The 19,691-nt window shown below is 39.6% G+C and overlaps 1 protein-coding gene across 3 annotated transcripts in view; it reads left to right on the forward strand.

Moving 5' to 3' along the window:
- YBX3 (Y-box binding protein 3) overlaps positions 1 to 15,227 on the forward strand; it is a 25,938-nt gene extending 10,711 nt beyond the window's left edge. The window contains exons 5-10 of one of the 3 annotated variants that reach the window (XM_047740835.1): positions 825 to 947; positions 4,741 to 4,944; positions 10,446 to 10,543; positions 12,394 to 12,565; positions 13,233 to 13,332; positions 14,789 to 15,227. In XM_047740835.1, the coding sequence (XP_047596791.1) occupies positions 825 to 947; positions 4,741 to 4,944; positions 10,446 to 10,543; positions 12,394 to 12,565; positions 13,233 to 13,298 (663 nt within the window). In that variant the 3' untranslated portion in view covers positions 13,299 to 13,332; positions 14,789 to 15,227. Of the gene's footprint in view, positions 1 to 824; positions 948 to 4,740; positions 4,945 to 10,445; positions 10,544 to 12,393; positions 12,566 to 13,232; positions 13,334 to 14,788 lie in introns of those variants that run through there. The other 2 variants (XM_047740836.1, XM_047740837.1) reach the window with 2 other exon arrangements.
- Positions 15,228 to 19,691: the final 4,464 nt, after the last annotated feature.

Consider the following 19,691-nt stretch of genomic DNA (forward strand, 5'->3'; position numbering starts at 1 on the left):
ATGTTTTTGAAGCATTATTTTATCTGTCCATTTGAGAAGGAGAATGTTAAGTCTGTTTCAAGGATAATAAGGAGGGCTAAAGTAGCACTACATTTGTGGAAAACTATGTCTTACTAAATCAAGGACCCTTTTCTGTTGCTGCCAAGATGGGAGAAGTTTCCCTCTCAAACACTCTGCGCTGGATAGAGCCATCTGAGCCCATGAATAGCTATTCTCCTAGTGCCTCTTAGAATCATACAGGTTTCAACATTTTTTCTTTTTTTCCTTTTTTAAATAAATATCTATTTGAGACAGAGAGAGAGAGAGTGCATGAGGCAGGGGGAGGGGCAGAGAGAGAGGGAGAAGTAGACTCCTCACTCAGGGCTGGATCCCAGGACTCTGGGATAACGACCTGAGCCGAAGGCAGACAACTAACTGACTGAGCCACCCAGGCGTCCGGTTTCAATATTATTCTAAGAAGATAATGTGTCAGTTATTTTCCTTTGAGGAACATTCTTCCTGGCCTGGCATTATTTCTTTTATAATCGTATTATATTTACCAGTTCATGTTCTTAAAGAGGTACATCCTGTCTTGAACGTATAACCAAACAGGAAGGAAAAGTTGAGGTTGTGTGAGCAAAGAAACTACATTCTAATCAGTACACCAAGCACCTTGCTCACCTTTTTAATACCTGGGTGTATTTTTTTGAGGTTCTGATAGGAATTGTGAGTATGTTCTGCCAGTCTTTAACATTCTGACTGTCCCAGGCTGTTTTTTTGGGGGGTTGGGGAGGATGGTGTTCAGCATCTTTTAATTTTGAGGCCATCTTTATTTTCTTACTCAGGGTGCAGAAGCAGCCAATGTGACTGGACCAGATGGAGTTCCCGTGGAAGGGAGCCGTTATGCTGCTGATCGGCGCCGTTACAGACGCGGCTACTATGGCAGGCGCCGTGGACCTCCCCGTAATGTATGTTGTCTCTCTTCTTAAATGGTGATGAAAAAAATTTTCATGTCTAAAATTAAGTGTGCATCCTTGGAGCAGATAGATGTATCTTCTCTTGGAGGCACAAAATGATTTTTTTTTTTTTTTTTGGGTGGGAAATTTTTAATGTCCAACATTTTTCCATAGCCAAAGTCTCTTTGGATACCTGCCATGCAGAAGTTGTATCAGTTTATACAAATTTGGCTGCAAGTAACAGACAATTATATTTTAACAAGAAGGCTTAATTAAGATAAGATGTGCCAGGGTTGTCAAAAGGGCTTTCTCTTTTTTTGGCTCTTTTATCTGGTCAGAACCTAGTCATGTGGCATTTACTGGCAAAGGGGAATGGGATTTCCATGATTGGTATAAAACTGTTGTTCATCTCTTGGCACTAGCACTGTTGACCTCTAAGAAAATAAGTGTTTGGTTGGCAAGGGAGAATGACTGAATAGCTTGGGAATAGGCAAAAAAAAACTCTACTGACCACAGAAATACTAATTTGCTTTGACCAAGTAACTATTTTATTTAGCGTAGCATTTCCCCATTATTTTTAAGTGAAGAAGCAGTAAGTAATTCTCCAGATTTTTAGTTCTTTAGATTGGTACCAATCCAGGTGAAAGGGTTTACAACCAAGTCTTGTCTGCAGCTTACCTTAGAAGGCTCTATTTAAAGTACTTTCAAGGATCCGAAAAGAATCCCATTCATTTGTAGTCATGAGGATCCCATTAAATTTGAGTTATTTTTGATGTTTTAAGAATTATGACGTGGGATTGGCACTACAGAATAAAACTGAAGATGCTTTGTGAGCACTAGATTGTGGCTATGTATATTATCCAAGAAAAGCTTTTGAAAAATCTCACCAGAATAAAATGTCTGCAGAATGAGAAGGATTTATCCCCATGCTTTGGTAGGTTTACATCTTTCTGCTTACCTTAATGCTTTCCCTCTTCATTCTGTCATCTTAACACCCTGCCCAAATTGGTTTTTATTAGATACTTGTTATTTAGTTTTCTGTTTTTTGTATTTTCTTTTTTTTTAATTTTATTTTACTGTTCTCTAGTTTTTTGTTCGTTTGTTTGTTTTAAGTTTTTAAATTCCAGTTAGTTAACATAGAGTGCTGCATAAGTTTCAGGTGTATAATACAGTTACTCAACACTTCGTATACTCCCAGTGCTAAACCCCACCAGTGCCCTCCTTAATCACCATCACCTGTTTCACCCACTCATCACCCCCATCCTCCTGCCTAGTTCTGTTATTTTCTTACACATATTTTGCTTATCCTATTCAATTTTTAGTAAAAACCCATGCAGGGGTAGAGATAGGAATGAGTTACTATAACATTCATTATATCGAGTTAACTCTGTCATGTTCATCAGATTCCCAGAGCTCTAGTTTTGATGGCAGTTGACCCTTGGATAACACGTGTTTGAATTATGTGGGTCCACTTACCTGCAGACTTTTTTGGTGAATACAGTACAGTAATGTAAATGTATTTCCCTTATGATTTTCTTAAAAATACTACTTATTCTTACTTTGCTGTAAGAATACAGTATATCATATATATAATCCATATAAAGTGGGTATTAATTGACTCTGTTATCATTAGGCTTCCAGACAACCATAGGCCTTTAGTTAAGTTTTGGGGAAGTTAAAAGTTTTGGGGTTTTTGACTGCATGGGGTTGGCACCCCTAACCTTCACATTGTTCGAGGGCCAACTGTATTTTGATTAGTAGGTTAATTCAGAAGTAAAAATGGTAGAAAAACTTTTTAGTGAGAAATTTTTGTTTTCTTTCTTTCTTTCTTTCTTTTTTTTAAGATTTTATTTATTTATTTGTCAGAGAGCGAGAGCCCAAGCAGGGGGAGTGGCAGGCAGAGGGAGAAGCAGGCTCCCTGCTGAGCAAGGAGCCAGATGTGAGGCTCCATCGCAGGACCTGGTGATGGTGTCCTGAGCCTATGGCAGCCGCTGAACCGACTGAGCCACCAGGCGTCCCAAGAAATTTTTCTTCAAAGACTTTTTTCCTTAGCTGGAAAGAACATGTTTGGCAATGGCAGTGCCATTATTCTTATTTTATAAAACTCTTAATGAAAGATTTGGCTGTAATAAATAATGATTTATGCAGTCTCACACTTAACTATTTTGGTGTATATTTTCTATACTAGTATGTTTTTATATAGCTGGGCATTGTGTCTGATGCAGGTTTTACGAAGTGTAGAATGGCTTGATTTTTCTGAAATTAGACTGTAGTTGAGACTTTTCCTCTTTGGGAGTTTAGTCGCCCATGTGGTGGTTCTGGAGGGTTCTAAATCTTAAAGAAATGGGTCATTATTTTGTTAGTTTTAATTTATTCATTTTTGAAAACTATAGTTAAATTTCTCTTGACTACCTTTGGCATTTGCATATCTTTATCCTTTAAGATTTGAGGTAAATTCTTTGAGGGATGTTTGGCTGGTTTTTTTTTTATTTTTTTAATTTTTTTTTAAAGATTTTATTTATTTATTGGACAGAGAGATCACAAGTAGGCAGAGAGGCAGGCAGAGAGAGAGGAGGAAACAGACGCCCCACTGAGCAGAGAGCCAGATGGGGGGCTCCATCCCAGGACCCTGGGATCATGACCTGAGGCAGAGGCTTAACCCACTGAGCCACCCAGGCGCCCCGGCTGTTTGTTTTTTAATATAAAACATTAGTATTTGATATGGTAGCTTAAATATGGGAAAAAAATATAAGGTCTAGTTTCCTTTTTTAATAAGGCCTATATTTAGAAACTGCCTAAATCTGTTACTTACTACTATAAAAGTACAATTAAAACTTTATTCCAAAACACATGAAGAGAATCATGCCATAAGTCAGTGGTTCTCAAACTTTTTGGTTTTTAGACCCATTTATATGCTTAAATGTTATGGACAATCCCAGAGTTTTTGTTTATGTGTGTTTATTGTATCAATATTATATCAGCAATTAGAGCAGCTATTTAAAAGATATTTAATTGATTTAAAATAAACTCATTACACATAAATATAAATAACATTTTTAATGAAAACTGTTTTTAAATTGAGTAAGAAGCATGATGTTGCTTATATTTTTGCAAATGGATATTTGGTTTAATAAAAGCTAGCTGGATTTTCATATCTAGTTCTGCATTTAGTCAGCTAAGAGGTTTTATGTCATTGTAGCTTTTTGGCACCCTTCCACATACCCATGAGAGAATAAGAGGGGAAAAGGCAAATAGTGTCTTGGTAGTGTTACCAGGATGTTTGAATTCAGTGCCTGTCTCCCACTTGGGAAGGTTTCGAGACCCTGTGCACACTTTGAGAACTGCTGCGGGATGGTTAGACTCTTAGGACAAACCTATTGAGAACACCACAAAGTATTTTTTTTCTTCTTGCTTTGTCCTGACTTCACCCCAGTGGATGGCAAATGTTGGGAAATACTCATTTGGCAGAGCTAATTAGTACCAACCTTGTAGTTGTTTTTTGGGGGATGGTTGATCAACAGATAGTCACCAATTCTAATTAGACGACTGCTAAATTCATTATAGATTGCTCTTGCTTCTCTGCTGCTTGGTATTTTATCTGCACAGACCTACTTTGATCTCAATGTTGTTTATCCCCGGTGATCCCATGATAACCTGGGTTAAATGCATTCTGCCTGTGTAATAGAAGGGATTATTCTTTTGGGGGGGATTTTTTTTTTCTTTTGGTGATACTCATCCTAAGTGGTATTCTGTGGTTCTGTCCTTGCCGAAACTTCTTCTGAATCTCTGTTTCTTTGCTTGCTAGTACGCTGGGGAGGAGGAGGAGGAAGGGAGCGGCAGCAGTGAAGGATTTGAGCCCCCTGCCACTGACGGGCAGTTCTCTGGGGCCCGGAGTCAGCTGCGCCGCCCCCAGTATCGCCCTCAGTACCGGAGGCGATTCCCGCCTTACCACGTGGGACAGACCTTTGACCGTCGCTCACGGGTCTTTCCCCATCCCAACAGAATGCAGGTAAAATGCACCTGGGACTTGTCTTCAGCAGTCCTCACCCCTCCATCCTTCCTCTGCCTCCTCTTCCTCCTCCTCCTTCAACATCAGCCGCCGGGAATCAAACCTTGCCTGTGGCTTCCCGATGCTGCAGAAGCTGGGGCAAGGCCTTTAGTGTACGTTTCCAGAGCAGCCAGGCTAGTAATGGTAACACAAGCATAGCCACGGGAGCCATGCCTGTACTTGGGCACCCTGGTGAATAGCGTGCAGTTTAAAGTAGAGACGCAGATGGGTATGCATTAAGAGCTTGAACTCTGAAGTCGGCAGACCTGGATTGGAGTCTTGTCTCTGCTGTGAGAATCTGTGAGCTTTCAAGAAAACGAGTTTAACCCTCATCCATTAAATGGGGGATAATAAGGTAACTCTTCCATGGATTTATGATGATTAAATCAAGGTGAAGATTTTGGTCCACTGCCTCAGGATAGATAAAATCTCTAAATAAATATTAATATTGTGAGATGGCATTGATTATTAAGAAAACCTAATGTAGACGTGGAGATTGTTGATTAGTTATTGATTCTCCTTTTTTAACTGAAAAATACTGATACAGCTATTGTGAACTTGACCTATAATTAATAAACTTGTACCAATTTCACAGTCCCCAGGAAATTTGGAAGACTTGGGATAGGATATCATTTTTGCTATCACTCACTATAACGTCTTCCTCTTGGTGTCCTTGTTTTTTGTTTTCTGTTTTTCCACTAAGTGTTTTGACTGAACACTATGTTCAGTCTGTTCTTTGCTACCCATCTCCTATCCCATCACACATGACTGTGTTCTTTCTACATTGCTTCTTGTTATTTCCCTTCCACTCTTTAACAGCTGTCCCTGACGAATGTGCTAAAAATAACGAGTAGACTTGCATATATGGAGAGATTGGGTCCATGAGGCATAGTAGGTTTCTTTAGGGCAGCACTCAGGGCTTCTAGGAAATGAGAACAGGAAGAGTCAGTGAGATTGGAATACACATTTATTTTTAGGGCATTAGTTGTACTTTCCTGAAATAATCTTTCTTAGTATTTAGCACGTCCGTATGTGTCATTTTTTTTAGAACATGCTGGTTCTTTTTTCTGTGTTTTTAAAATAAATCGTATTTCATCTTAGGAATTGAAGATTCAGAGCAAAATGATTCTTCAGTGCTAGGGGGAGCAGCATTTGCACAAGCTGGCTGAAAACGAATTTTGAGAAATGTTTGCTTATTCTGATAATTGCATGGAGTTGTTTTAACTTGAGCTGGACCTCTCATCCATTCCACATATGAAATAAAGACTGTGCTTAGATTCCTTCAACATCTTTTCCTTAGCAGTCTTTCTAATACACATCTGCTTAAGGCAATCAACAGCATCAGACGAAAATCCCTAAAACTCTTCCATACAGCTAGGCTACCTTCAGGCTATTAGTGTAATGGCTTAAAAGTGTAGAGAGATTTCTAGGATGTTAAAATTCTTGAGGTCAGATAGAAAAGTGTTTGCAAACATTTTCTACTACATAAATACTGAAATTTATTGGACGTAAGGGGGAAAAAATGACAATATACAGGACAATAGGTTTTCCCTTATGTACAAAGGACATGTATAGCATGATATATCAGTGACCAAATGACTTCTGTTTTTTTAAAGATAATATTCTAGCTTGATTTTAATTTAATTTGCACTTGGAAGTTAAGTAGAACCGGTTACTGAGCGAAGAGCAGCTATTTGTGGTCTTTGAGAAAAGAAGTGTATGAGGAAAAGGCGTATAAATTATTTGGCCTTGACCAGGTGACAGATGTTTGAAATCAGTGTTCATTCAGTCTTCCCTGTAGCTTTATAAAATTGGCAGTGGTTTCCATATTTTTTACTGGTGGTGTTACAAATGAAGAGATTTGAGTATTTTTAAAAACTGGCAACTTTTACCTAAGGTTGTGTGGGCAAGAAGTTGTAGAGCTGGATTTAAACTCAGTTTCTGCTGATGCTCTTCCCATCTTACCATTCTAGTAAATTCTAATCCTTCATACATGTTAATTGCTGCTTCTGTCTGCTTTTTGTGAATCAAAGTTCCTGGGGGAGAAGCAGCTTGGCTTGTTTAGAGCACTAAAGGGAGGCTTGTGTGGTTAGGACAGCTGTGAGGGAGGCTGCAAGGGGTGGGAGGTGAGATTAGGGTAGTATTTTAGAGCAGCTCCAGCCTGCCTGGCAGACTGGTAAGGACTGCTGACTTGCTCTAGATGTGACAAAAAGCCAGTAAAGGGATATGAACAGGGAAGACACATATTTAAGAGCTCATGGGACTATCTGTGGAAGCTAGACCACAGGAGGCGGGATGGAAGTAGAGAGACCAGCTGCTGTCATCTCCCCGAGCAGAGCTGGTCACGGCACGGACAGGAATGCTAGCGGTGGAGGTGTGCTAAGTGGCCAGATTGAGAAAATGTTTTAAACCTAGTTTTGACGGCATTTGATAATGGAGTGAATGTGTGTTGTGAAGAGTAAAGGATACCTCTGTGGCTTTTGATTTAAACAAATAGAGTAAGATCGAAGAAAGATTAGGTTTGGGGGAAAGGTAGAATTCATCTAGAGATCTCCCCCTACCATCCCTCTTCCACATTAATTTTCCTTGGAGATGTGAAGTAGGCAGAAAAGTAAAGCACAGTCAAGAGGGATAACGTGGCTTAAGTTAGGAAGGTGTCATTTTAGATTAGGTGTTTATCAAAGCCTTTGGGGTCATGAATGAAGGGAGGGCATGAGTCTTTCAGGTACTGGGAAAGGCTGGGGTCGGCAGGGACAGAGGCCTAAGGGAGTCCAGGGGTTGTGGGGGGACTAGGTAGAACTTCAGAGTCATAAGGACTTATTAAAAGGCCTGGCCTGGGATGGTATTAACTATCAAATGAGTGTTGGTTGAAAATTGATCCTTGGACTGAGTCCTGGGGCACACTGACAATGCAAGACAAGGAAGATGAAGAAGAACCAGATAGGGAGAACATATTTCAAGGAGGAAATGCTGTGTTAAATGCTGTTAAGCATAGGAAGTTGGGCTGAGAATTGATTACTGGGTTTGGTAACTTGGAGGTTAGTGGTCTGGTAAGAGCAAAAGTCTGGTTAGAATGAATTGAAGAGGGCACCTGGGTGGCTTAGTGGGTTAAGCCACTGCCTTCGGCTCAGGTCATGATCTCAGGGTCCTGGGATCGAGTCCCGCATCGGGCTCTCTGCTCAGCAGGGAGCCTGCTTCCCTCTCTCTCTCTGCCTGCCTCTCTGTCTACTTGTGATCTCTGTCTGTCAAATAAATAAATAAAATATTTAAAAAAAGAAAAAATGAATTGAAGAGTGCAGAGGCCGAGGAAGAAAAGGTATTAGATTCTCCCTTGAGGTTTCTGTGGTAGTAGCGTTAATGGTTTTCTTTTATGTGTGTGTCTGTAGAGGAACTCAAGTGGGGCAGAAGCTGGAGGAGGATATGGGATCACGGCAAGGTTTTGTTTGCTTTTTGTTTTGACATTTAGTGAATTCTATCCTGGCTTCCCTAATCCTTCCCTCCCTAACAACTTACTCCTAAAGCCATTATAGAGGGGCAAGTCAAATGTGCTTTACATTCACACACCCCCACACACATGTATAGATGTGCAGCTCATACTGTGTATGTATTGGTATATATTACCATGTGTGTGTCCCTTGTTTCTGTCTACAGAGATGGCCTGAAAACAGAGACTCCTTAATAACATTGAGCATACCTGATCCCTATTTTTTCATTTCTAAATACCATGCTCCAATAAAAAGAAGCTCTCTTGGAGAAATGGCTGATTTCAGACCTGGGCCAGAGAAAGTACAATATGAGCCTGGAACATCTTGTTGTGCCAAAAAGCAAGAAAGTACTCAAAGAATGTTGGAGACATGTCAGAGGGACGTGAGCCAGCTTGAAAGGCTTCCCATTGGCCAGTAATGATAGTAACAGATATAACTCATTGAATAAAATAGAAAACCATGAGCCTATACAGATATAAATACATAAATGAATATATTGAGGATTTGATGAGGAGGGAAATACTTACAGACTTTGAAAGTACTTCTCCAAATCCTCATTAAGGACAAAGAGAGAAAGAGTAAATTTACCGCGAAGTAGCCTTGGCAGATATGACCTTAACTACTTCTGAAAGTGAACATTGTCAGTAACGGTACAAATTGAAACCATATGGCATCCAGCAGGATGCAGTGAGAAGAATGCTGTATGACTTCTGTGGCTTCTCTGCCAAAGATGCACAAGCTAAATCATGAGGAAACACCAAACAGCCCCATATTGAATAAAATAACTGGCCTGTAATCTTTAAAAGTGTCAAGGTCATGAAAACCAAGTAAAAATGGAAGAACTGTTCCAGGCAAAGAGACAGCTAAATTCATTGCATGTCCTGCTTGGGTCTTTTTTGCTGTCAAGGACATTATTGGAACAACTGGTGAAGCTTGAATGGGGCCTGGGGATTAGGCTCTGTCCTTCCAACTTTTCTGTAAGTTTGTGATTATTTTTTTAAGCATTGCCAAGTATGGGTGCTATTTTCAGCCTGTTTTGTGTGCCTGGATAAAATGAGGGTGTAGAGAAGAGGGAAAATTATACAGTGAAGGGGAGGAGGGATAGCGAGTATTCGAGGTAAGAGAGGAGTTGGCTTTGGACCTCAGCATGGACCAGTCACCCAGGGTTAGGAGAGAGGAGAAAATTATGGCAAATGCAGGTTTGTGGGCAGATTGGAGAATGAAAGAATGTGGAAATGCTTTGCCAGCTGCTTCTCTTTTCTTAGTGAAATATGGAGCAGGAAAGGTTGTTAGTGTGGAGGAAAAGAAAGTTGAGATGTGGCTGTATTATAAAGAATTCCAGAGATGTCTCTTGGGTTTTGTTACTAGTTTTAAGTCATTCCTTTCTCTGGGAGTTCTACAGTAAATTAATTTTATATCCCCAACCTAAAATAAATTTACCATCAAGAAAGTATAATTTTATTATTTTTTAAAGGGTATACTTAAATAACACAAAGAGATGAAAGGAGGAAATTAGAGGTGAAGGTGTAGTTAAGAGGTATGGGAAAACCTTTGAATATAGAAACCATGAATGGTTGAAGGGATACCCTGTTCATAGAATCAGTGGGTCTGAATTGAAAAATGGAAAAGATTCTCATAGGTCAAAGTGGCGTATCATTGTATTTCCTTTTATAATGTAGGGTTTTTGGTTTTTTTTTTTTTGGTAAGAGATGAATGGGACACTTCAAAATGTTAAGTTAGTATTGTAAGGTGATCTGTGATAGGCAAAGGACTGTTCTAGTGGAAATGGGTTTTTCTTTGCTATCATTCGTGAAGATCTAAATCAGTAAACAGTTCACTGGTAAAGCTGATGGTTCTTGGCTTTATAATGAAGCCTCTTTTTACTTAAAAAAAAAAATTCTGAATTAACTGTAGGCTCTATGTCTCTTATATCTGGTAGTATGACATTCATTTTCAGCTCTCACTGTCTTCTTGTAGGCTGGTGAGATTGGAGAGATGAAGGAGGGAGTCCCAGAGGGGGCACAGCTTCAGGGACCGGTTCATCGAAATCCAACTTACCGCCCGAGATACCGGAGGTATGTGACGTTTTTCACTAATGACCAGTTGAAGCACTTGTGAATACAGTGGATGAGTGTGTTGTGGGTCTGTTTTATGGATCTCTTATATATTTAGAAGAAGTGGCTGTATCCTAAGTTTTGGGGGAACTCTGTAATAAGCTTTCAGAGGGCCATGGGACATTTCCCCCCAATCTAACAAAGTATTTAGGTGTCTCTGTACCAAATATTATTTGTATTTGTTAACCTTCATTGCTTCTTGGCCTTTTGGCTAAGATCAAGTGTATTTGTTAACTTTCATGTGGTATGAATTAATACTTAATTTTTTATTATATTTAATGAAATAAGCAGTAAGTTAATTGATGGGTGATTACTGGTAGAGCTACAAATGGAGGAAGGAGTGCGTGCCAGGAAAGTATTTGGGATGTTGAATTTGGATAACAAAGGCAGTGTAGGTATTAAGTCAGGCTACAGATCAGATTGTGTTTAAATTCCTCCCATCTTGCTGGCAATTAGGACCTGTGTCTCCTTTCGAGATTCCTGGACACTTCAGACTTATACCAGGTCTCTTAAGATGGAGATTTAAGAATATTTTACAATTTTTAAAAGTACCAATGAATCTAAGATAACGGTACTTGGTATATAGTAAGCCCTCATAAAGCACAAGACATTGTTACTACCAGTGATGTTCATATTCGTGAAGGAGTAGGTTGTTTGTGCTTTATCCCTTGTGAAGACTGAGTTGGGCTAGACTCCTTAAGATCCTTGTAAAGCTCTTTATATCAGAAGCCTTCCTGTTCCTCTCCCTGGTCCTTGATGTGAGTGAAAAAAGTGGGCCTTCACTCCTGATCGACATTGACACCATCTTGAGGTTTGGCAATATGGGTTTATTGAAAAGAGAGTAAGTCTGTCATTTTGAGATAGGATTTGTACCACTGTGTGTCCTTTTTCCTCGCAAGATTCATTCCAGTTTTAGAATAATCATTCCTAATGATTAATTACTAAGGACTTTCAAAAATAAGAGACTTCATGGAGGTGTCTTAAGGAAAACAGAAAGGAGACAGTGGTAATGTCGGCTCCAGCTCTGTTGATCCCTGGCTGTGTGTGATCTTGCCAAAATTACATTTGACCTTTGTCGACCTATAAAAAGCAGCATTCCTTAGGGTTCAACCAAATACTTGCCCTCTCTACACTACTCTTGGTATTCTCACCATAAATCCAGTTTCAACTGGATTGAATCCAACTGGATTCAGTTGGCATTGAAATGAAATATTTAACACCAAATCATCCAGCCCAGGCTCTGGCACGTGGTCATATGAGTTTTCCCCCATGTGTAATCCCCGTAGCCTCCACTAACGTGTTCAAGGAGGGCAAATACCAGACACCACTTTTCTTTATAAATCTTTCTGTCCTCGGGGCCTGGCCAGTGCCTGGCAGGGTCCTGGGATGTGTCCAGTGTAGCTTTGGTCACTACAAATCGGTATTCAGAAGAAAAGGGAAAATAGTGGAAAAACAGGGTTTTTTCACAGAACTCTCAATTCTGTTTGCTGCGTTAGCCTGTGTGTAATTCTTGCAATAAATACTGAATCATTGACTTGATCTTTTTTTTTTTAAAGATTTTATTTATTTATTTGACAGAGATTACAAGTAGGCAGAGAGGCAGGCAGAGAGAGGGTGAGCAGAGAGCCCAATGTGGGGCTCGATCCTAGGACCCTGAGATCATGACCTGAGCCGAAGGCAGAGGCTTTAACCCACTGAGCCACCCAGGTGCCCCTCGTTGACTTAATTTAATCTTAAAAAAATACAGATTGTACTCAAGGCCCCCTATCCTTTGTACCTGTGCTCTTTTCCTTTTGTGTTTTCTGCTCTAGAGGCCCTCCTCGGCCCCGACCTGCCCCAGCTGTTGGTGAGGCTGAAGACAAGGAGAACCAACAAGCAGCCAATGGGCCAAATCAGCCATCTGTTCGCCGTGGATACCGACGCCCGTACAACTACCGGCGTCGTCCCCGTCCTCCTAATGCTCCTTCCCAAGATGGCAAAGAGGTAGATTGAGACAGCCGGAAGGGGTGGTGCCAGATCATCCTTAATCATGTCAGACCCTATTTTGTCTTCCAGCCTAACAGTGGTTTCATAACCTGGTAACTGATGATTAGCATTTTTTTATAAAATGTTATTTCTAATAACATTTATAGGAATTTCATATCCAGCACTCTATATCTCATATAGATGATACTATATTTTTAATATATAATACTTTGCTTAAGACCTATATCTATATAATATATGTAATGGAGAGAGAATGGCCTGTACATAACACAAACGAAATATTTAAATTCGGCTAATTAACATTCTCTGAAAAAATTATGCATACCTAATGGAGATTCAGAATTAGCATGTTTAGGGCCCTCTGTACAAAGGACAGCATTTAGAGAGGAGCCTTTCTAAGTACGGATTGAAAACAGTTGGGTATCAGGGACTTTTTGTTGTGGACAGTGGTGGTGCTCTGTTGTCATTTATGGGCTTTTCTTCTGTGGTACTGGTTTTTGACTCCTACTTAAGAATAGTTAATTTTGCATGGTGATTTACTCTCATAAGCAGCAAGATGCCAACTTTTGAGACCTTTTAGTCTTAAACTTTGTCATTGGACAAATTGTCCAATTGTCATGTGGACCGATTGATTCCTGACCTGTGGTTTTGTTTCGTGTTTGAGACCAAGGCAGGCGAAGCACCGTCTGAGAACCCCGCTCCAGCCACCGGGCAGAGCAGTGCTGAGTGACACCAGGCTCCCCAAGCACCTTCACCATCACCAGGTAGGAGCCCCCAGGCTTCTGGCCTGGACCAGCTCTGTGGCTCCTCTGGGCCCACCTTTCGTCTCCTTGAGGATTCTGGAGAAAGAGGATTTGTAGTGGTTAAATATGGGATTTGACCTTAATTTGCTAGGCCCTTGGGGGTGTTAACATTATGAGAGTTAGTGAGAGTATATATATATATATATATTTTTTTTTTTTTTTTTTTTTTTGGACAATTTTTAATACTAATACCTCTTAAGAAAACTTTGGAAGTTTTACCTTTATGACACCTACTGTCCAGCTTGAATGAGACTGATTTGCAGAATAAATGTAGAGTGCTTTTTTCTTCCCTTTCATAACCAACAGAATTTATTTTGAGGCTGTGTAGTAGACTGTGTGAGGATCAGGGGGTTTCTGTACTCAGTGCAGGATCTCCTACGCATTTGCTGGGTGCTACTGAGTGGGTTTGTTTATCCTCTACCTCGGCAGAGTGGTTTGTTTATCCTTTACTTCAGCAGTGTCTGCTGCTGGTAAAACAGGGTGCCAGCTAGACTTACTACGGTTCTGTCGAGAATTAATGAGAGAACAGGTGCGAAGGGCTTGAACAGGGCGTGGTATAGCGCAGCCTCTGGGTGAAGGTCAGCTTGTGTCTTTATCAACGTCTTCTGCTTTCCTGTTTTCCTGGTGAAGACCTTGGAAACTTTATGTAGCGAGAAATATAACTGGAAAGACTGACCCAATTGTGAAGCCACTCTTAAAGGAATTTAGAAGCCATGATAGTAGTTCTCATTCTGGGTTTTTTACCTGGTAACTCCTGGGACTTAAATTTCCGAGTATTTCTTGGTTGTTGCCCTTTTCATTAAATAAAGAATTAGTTTTTAGTTAAAAAGAGATTGTTAAACTCGTAACGTTGTGTCAGGTAGACATTTGTTATGCTGGGTATGTTGTATTTTCTCTCTGGGTTCTGTGGACAGTGTATCAGAATTAAGGTCCCTATTTAAATTTGCTTGCATTAACTGACTTAGAACTGTGTTTCCATCATTTGGCTGCATACTTCTACTTAGTAACATTATTTCTAGGTCTTCTAAGGAAATAATCCAAAATATAGGGAAACAAATATTTCTACTATCTGTAACCTAACCTTGGGAAAGGGCTCAGTTTGGGGGTATATTCATGTTAGGAAATACTGTGCAGCCACTAAAATGATTATGAAGAATTGGTGATACTGTAGAATCATTTATTTGAAAAGGCTTCATGATGATAATTTTCTCTTAAATAATTTTATAAAATTATTACTACCATGGGCTGAATGTTCTGGTTTATAAGAATTTTTATTAAATGTATACTTTACAAATCTATAAATGCAAGGATAGATTCTGTTTAGAGCTTCTGAAACACTGTTTTTTGAATTACATTTTGCCTTTTTATTCTTGAACTTTTGGTCATTTTGTCACTCTTGGTTTTAATTTTTTTCCAGGTGACCTAAAGAATTAATGACCATTAAAAAAAATAAAGCAGAAAGCAGAACATGACTTTAACCAACACCAAAGAAACATCCAAGCAATAATGTGGAAGACTAATAACCAAGATGTGGACATTAGAATGTTTACTATTATTCTTTATGAAACTGACAACTACAAAAGGAAAACGTCAGCCAATTTTTCTAGCAAGCTGAGATCCCGGGAATGCCTGCACAAAAGACAAGAGAGCAACCTCCCCAGTTTCAGCAACCACTAGGTTTATATTTTTTTCCTGGTTTTTACTGTTTTGGTAATATGAATTGAAAGAAGAAATATTAATACCACGTGGGGAGAACCCCAACCAAAGGAATCTGAAATATATAGTAAATGCTTTTTTTTCCTTTTTTGTTCATTTTGGATGCTGGTGCTAAACTTCCAAGTGTCGTGATTTAAAAAGAAATTTTATGCCCTTCTTATTTATTTCTAGGATGAGGGGAGGATAACATTTTTGCTTTCTTATGTGACTCTTTAAAAATGTGCAGTATGAAGTTCCTCAAAAATAAAATTTTTACCCTTGAAAGGAAAAAGGTGTATGACTGGAGCATGCTTTCCTATCTTAGCATTTGTTTTGTCTTTTCACACTACTTAAATCACATAATAGTAAACTCAGAACCAAACGTAAAGGTGTGTGAATGCTATTTGATAAATGGAGGCATACGAGCTTGTGACCATGGGATTCCTCTTAGAAGGTACAGCTGGGAAGGAACACGTTCTTTTCTCAGTTCGGCAATAGGCACGCTTCTTTCCCTTGCTCTTGCATAATCTTCGCTGAGAGGACATGATGACATTCAGATTAACAGTTTTCTTTATATAAAGGAAGGAGTTTGGAGTAATGACCTTCTTCAACGTCCAGCCTCAGGTTTTCAGCACCAACTGCCATGTTGTACGTTTACATGTTGTATGTTTATATCTTTCAGAAAAGAGGAAGGGGGCCCCTTTCCAACCACGCTAGGAATTTCTTGCCCCAGCAAAGATGGTGCCCTCGAATTGAGAAATGTTACAGTATGTGTCAATGCTATGTGGTTACTTCTCAGATACACTGCACCTTTCACATTTATTTATCCTTTAAATCAGGTACATTTGAGCCCTAGGTTTGTGCAAGCATTATTCTGGTGATGAGGTGAGAACAAACCAACAAAAGACTCTAGTCCCACTGAGCTTACATTTTAGTAAGCAAATATCGGGAATAAATAAACATGTAAACAAATGTGAAATTTAATGTCGGATACCAATAGATATGATAAAAGAAGAAAAACAGTAAAGGGATAAAGATTGTCATAACTGTAGGAGGTTTATTTATTTTAAATGGGGGGCGGTCTCTACATGATAACAGAATCTATAAATGGATTCATGAGGTGGGAAAGCTATAAGAATATCTAGAGAGAAGAACGTTCCAGGCAGAGAGAAAAGATGCAAAGACTGCAGGGAGGGAACGTGCGTGCTTGGCCTGTTTAAGAAATGGCAAGCAAGGGAAAGTGGATTGTTCAAGAACCTTGTATTGCCTTGCAAGTTCAAAAAAACCCCCCAAAGTTGGTTTTTTGCACAAGGCAAAAATACTCAAAGGTATAAAGTATTTTAAGAAGAAATGTCATCTTAGTTCTGATTCCCTCAAGGCAACCAGGAAGTCTGTTTTTTTGTTTTCTGTTTGTTTTTTCCAGTCTATTTCAGATCTTTTATGTTTATGGGTGTGTGTGTGTGTGTTTGGCAAACTGATGCACTTCAGGGAAGGGGAAGGGGTTTTAATTGTTATTCTTACAACAAACATTAGATCTGTTTCTAGAATCCTGTGGGTGAGTTTACTGCCCAGCTGGTGTTCTAACTGTCCCCCACCCATTCCTGCTCATTTTAAACAATTTTGTTGTGGTGTCTTTCAGATATATATATATATATATATTTTAAGATTTTATTTATTTATTTGATAGAGATCACGAGTAGACAGAGAGGCAGGCAGAGAGAGAGAGAGAGGGAAGCAGGCTCCCTGCTGAGCAGAGAGCCCGATGCGGGGCTCGATCCCAGGACCCTGAGATCATGACCTGAGCCGAAGGCAGCGGCTTAACCACTGAGCCACCCAGGCGCCCCTCTTTCAGATATTTTTTAAGTGTCCTAACAATATACACTTGGCAGTGACCTATTTTGCCCATCTGATTATCCTTACTGTTACGCATTATCAAGCATAAGTAGAGTCCTCCCCTCATTTGTACTGGCTGCACAACATTTCAGTTATAGAGCTGTCCATAATTGTGTCAGCCCTCTTTCTGGATATTGAGACCTTTTTAAAAATTAAAATTATAAACAGTATTTCACAATTAATCATCCTTACCTCTAAATTCTATCCATCTGTTTCCAGGTTCACTGTTACTCTATTTCTAGAGAAAAAAACAATGTCATGATGCATGCAAAGAGTTGGGGGAAAAAATCTTTGGGAGTGGGTATAAGTATAACCCTAAAACACTGTAAGTACCAAAGAAAGAATATGAATTGGATGTGATGTGAGGATGGGCCTGAAATAAGTTTTTTTTGTTTGTTTCTGTGTTTTTGTTTCTTTTTACAACAAGGGATCAGGGACTTGTATTGCTTTATCAAGATACAGAGGCTGGATGGGTGGGAACCAAGCCGAGATAACTAGAAGGTTGTCATCCTGTCCTCGGTGATCGCACAGTAGCATAGGTGATGGAACAGTCCCCACAGAGAAACCCCACGCAACTCGATATATTTGCATGCCAACTACTTGCCAAGAGTGATGCTTGGTGCTTTTGTATCACAAATAGCTCAACTGATGTAGTATTCTAGGGGCTCCTGTGTTTATTGCAATAGTGCTGTTTTTGAAAGTACTTTTGCTCTTTAGTGGAATGGAATGGAAAAAGGTATTTAAACAGGCTGATACTTTGAGATTTTGAGTAATAGAGTTCTTTAAATCTTAGAGCGGATGCAGATTGAAACTTCTGGGAAGCTAGTACTTGGTTTCAGTTGAAAAGAGAAAATAAATGTAATCTCTTGACTCCAGAGGAGAGATTTTGTATATCATGGCATAGGAATCTTACTAAATAGGAGAAATCTAGAAAGGAAACAGGCTGTTAAAAATCTCTAAAAATTAGCTAATCTTGTCCCACAAGGGTGATACTACATTAGTTTTGTCATTATCTTAGGGTAAAAGCATTTCATTGGACACTCTAGCTCCAGAACCACCCAGATTTTCACAGCAGGGATGGAAGGCTGTCACGGAGCTGAAATCCATGCTAGTCACGTGACAGGTTGCTTAGCTTGTCCGTCCCTCCCTATACCTCTGGAGTCTGCTCAGTATTTTGTTAAGAGAGTTATAGAAGAGATAAGAAATCACTTCTATGTTATTACCATAGTATCTTCTCGTGCCTCGATCTCACTGTTTAAAGAGGACTTCATGTGGGGTTCAAAACTTGACTCCTGTGCCTACTGCATGGACATGGCACTAGGGGTAAAAGTCCCTTTCATCAGTTGAGAACAGAACTCAAGTAATAAAAATATTGACAATAGTGTGTGTGTGGGTGAATTTTTTGTTTTTTATTTTTTAAGATTTAATTTATTAGAGAGAGATTGAGAGAATGAGTGGGAGGAGGGCTAGAGGGAGAAGCAGACTCCCTATGAGCCCCACCTGGGACTTGATCCCAGGAACTCAGGATCATGAACTGAGATGAAGGCAGATGCTTAACCCACCAAGCCACCCAGGTGCCCTGAATCAGGTTTTCAATTGGTTAGAGTGAAGTCATTTCAGAATTATCCTCAGCCTTCCCTCCACTCTAATACACCGTTGTCCTCCTTTGTGCGTTACTCTGCCACAGTCACACCTAGGGATGGGACTGCAGAACTTTATTTCACTGGTTGAGATTCGTAATCTATATCTGTATATAATTACAGGGCAAAGGTTCGTGGAGGCAACAGCCAATGTAGGTTCCAGGTGTGTGGGAACAGCCTTGCACTGTGAGTGTAACTCAGTTAAGTGAGAGGCTGAACGTGGATGGCATACTCTGCCCTCTGCTCACTTTGTGTCGGCTTAGAATAGTTTAAGTTGTTAATACTAGAGCTTTTGACAAGCATAGTTTGAGATAACCCTGAAGCTGTTCAAAGTAAAATAGACTAGTAATGGTTAAGAATTGACTGAAATCATATTCTTTACAGAGCTGAACTTTACAGGTCTTTCCCTGCCTGTATCTCTGCTTCGCCCTCTCCCCCGTCTTTCTTCATAGACATTCAATTACTGCTGGTGCTGTGTGCAGTTAATCATTTCCATCTCCCAGATAAGCAGCAATCGGTAGACATCAAGATAGTGGTTGTTAATCATACCAGTACCATCTTCCCTTACAGATATCAGGGCAGTTGAAAGAGAAAACCCAGGAAGACTTTTCCAGTGCCTTTGATTTGCATTTCCTTTCTCAATCTCACTCCTCACAACCCCCGTTTGTATATTTCTAACTTGGAGGGTGCAGGGGGCTTGTTTTTTTCTCCTGCCACCCCTCTCAGGAATAAATTCCCTGAAGCTAATAAGCAGAAGACTCCACCATACAGTTTTTCTCATGATACTTTGCTAGTGATTCCATGTGAGTTATTTAAATTTTAGATAGCATCATTACCATTGAGAGCAGTCATCTCCCTGTTCTTTGAATCATCCATTCTAACTAATAAATCAATTTGAATCAATTTTTTAAAGTGAGCATGCACCCCAATACATCTATATTTTTTTATATAGACCCCATGTATGTTTGTATGTACGAGTATACACGCATAGCATAGGTTATAAAAAATAAAGATGAAAGATGAAATACTGGGCAAAAAGTTTGTATTAATGTACCAAATGCCTTAACTAAAATATTTTAATAATAATCAGTA

The sequence above is a fragment of the Lutra lutra genome, chromosome 8 (genome assembly GCF_902655055.1).
Source record: "Lutra lutra chromosome 8, mLutLut1.2, whole genome shotgun sequence".
NCBI lineage: Eukaryota > Metazoa > Chordata > Mammalia > Carnivora > Mustelidae > Lutra > Lutra lutra.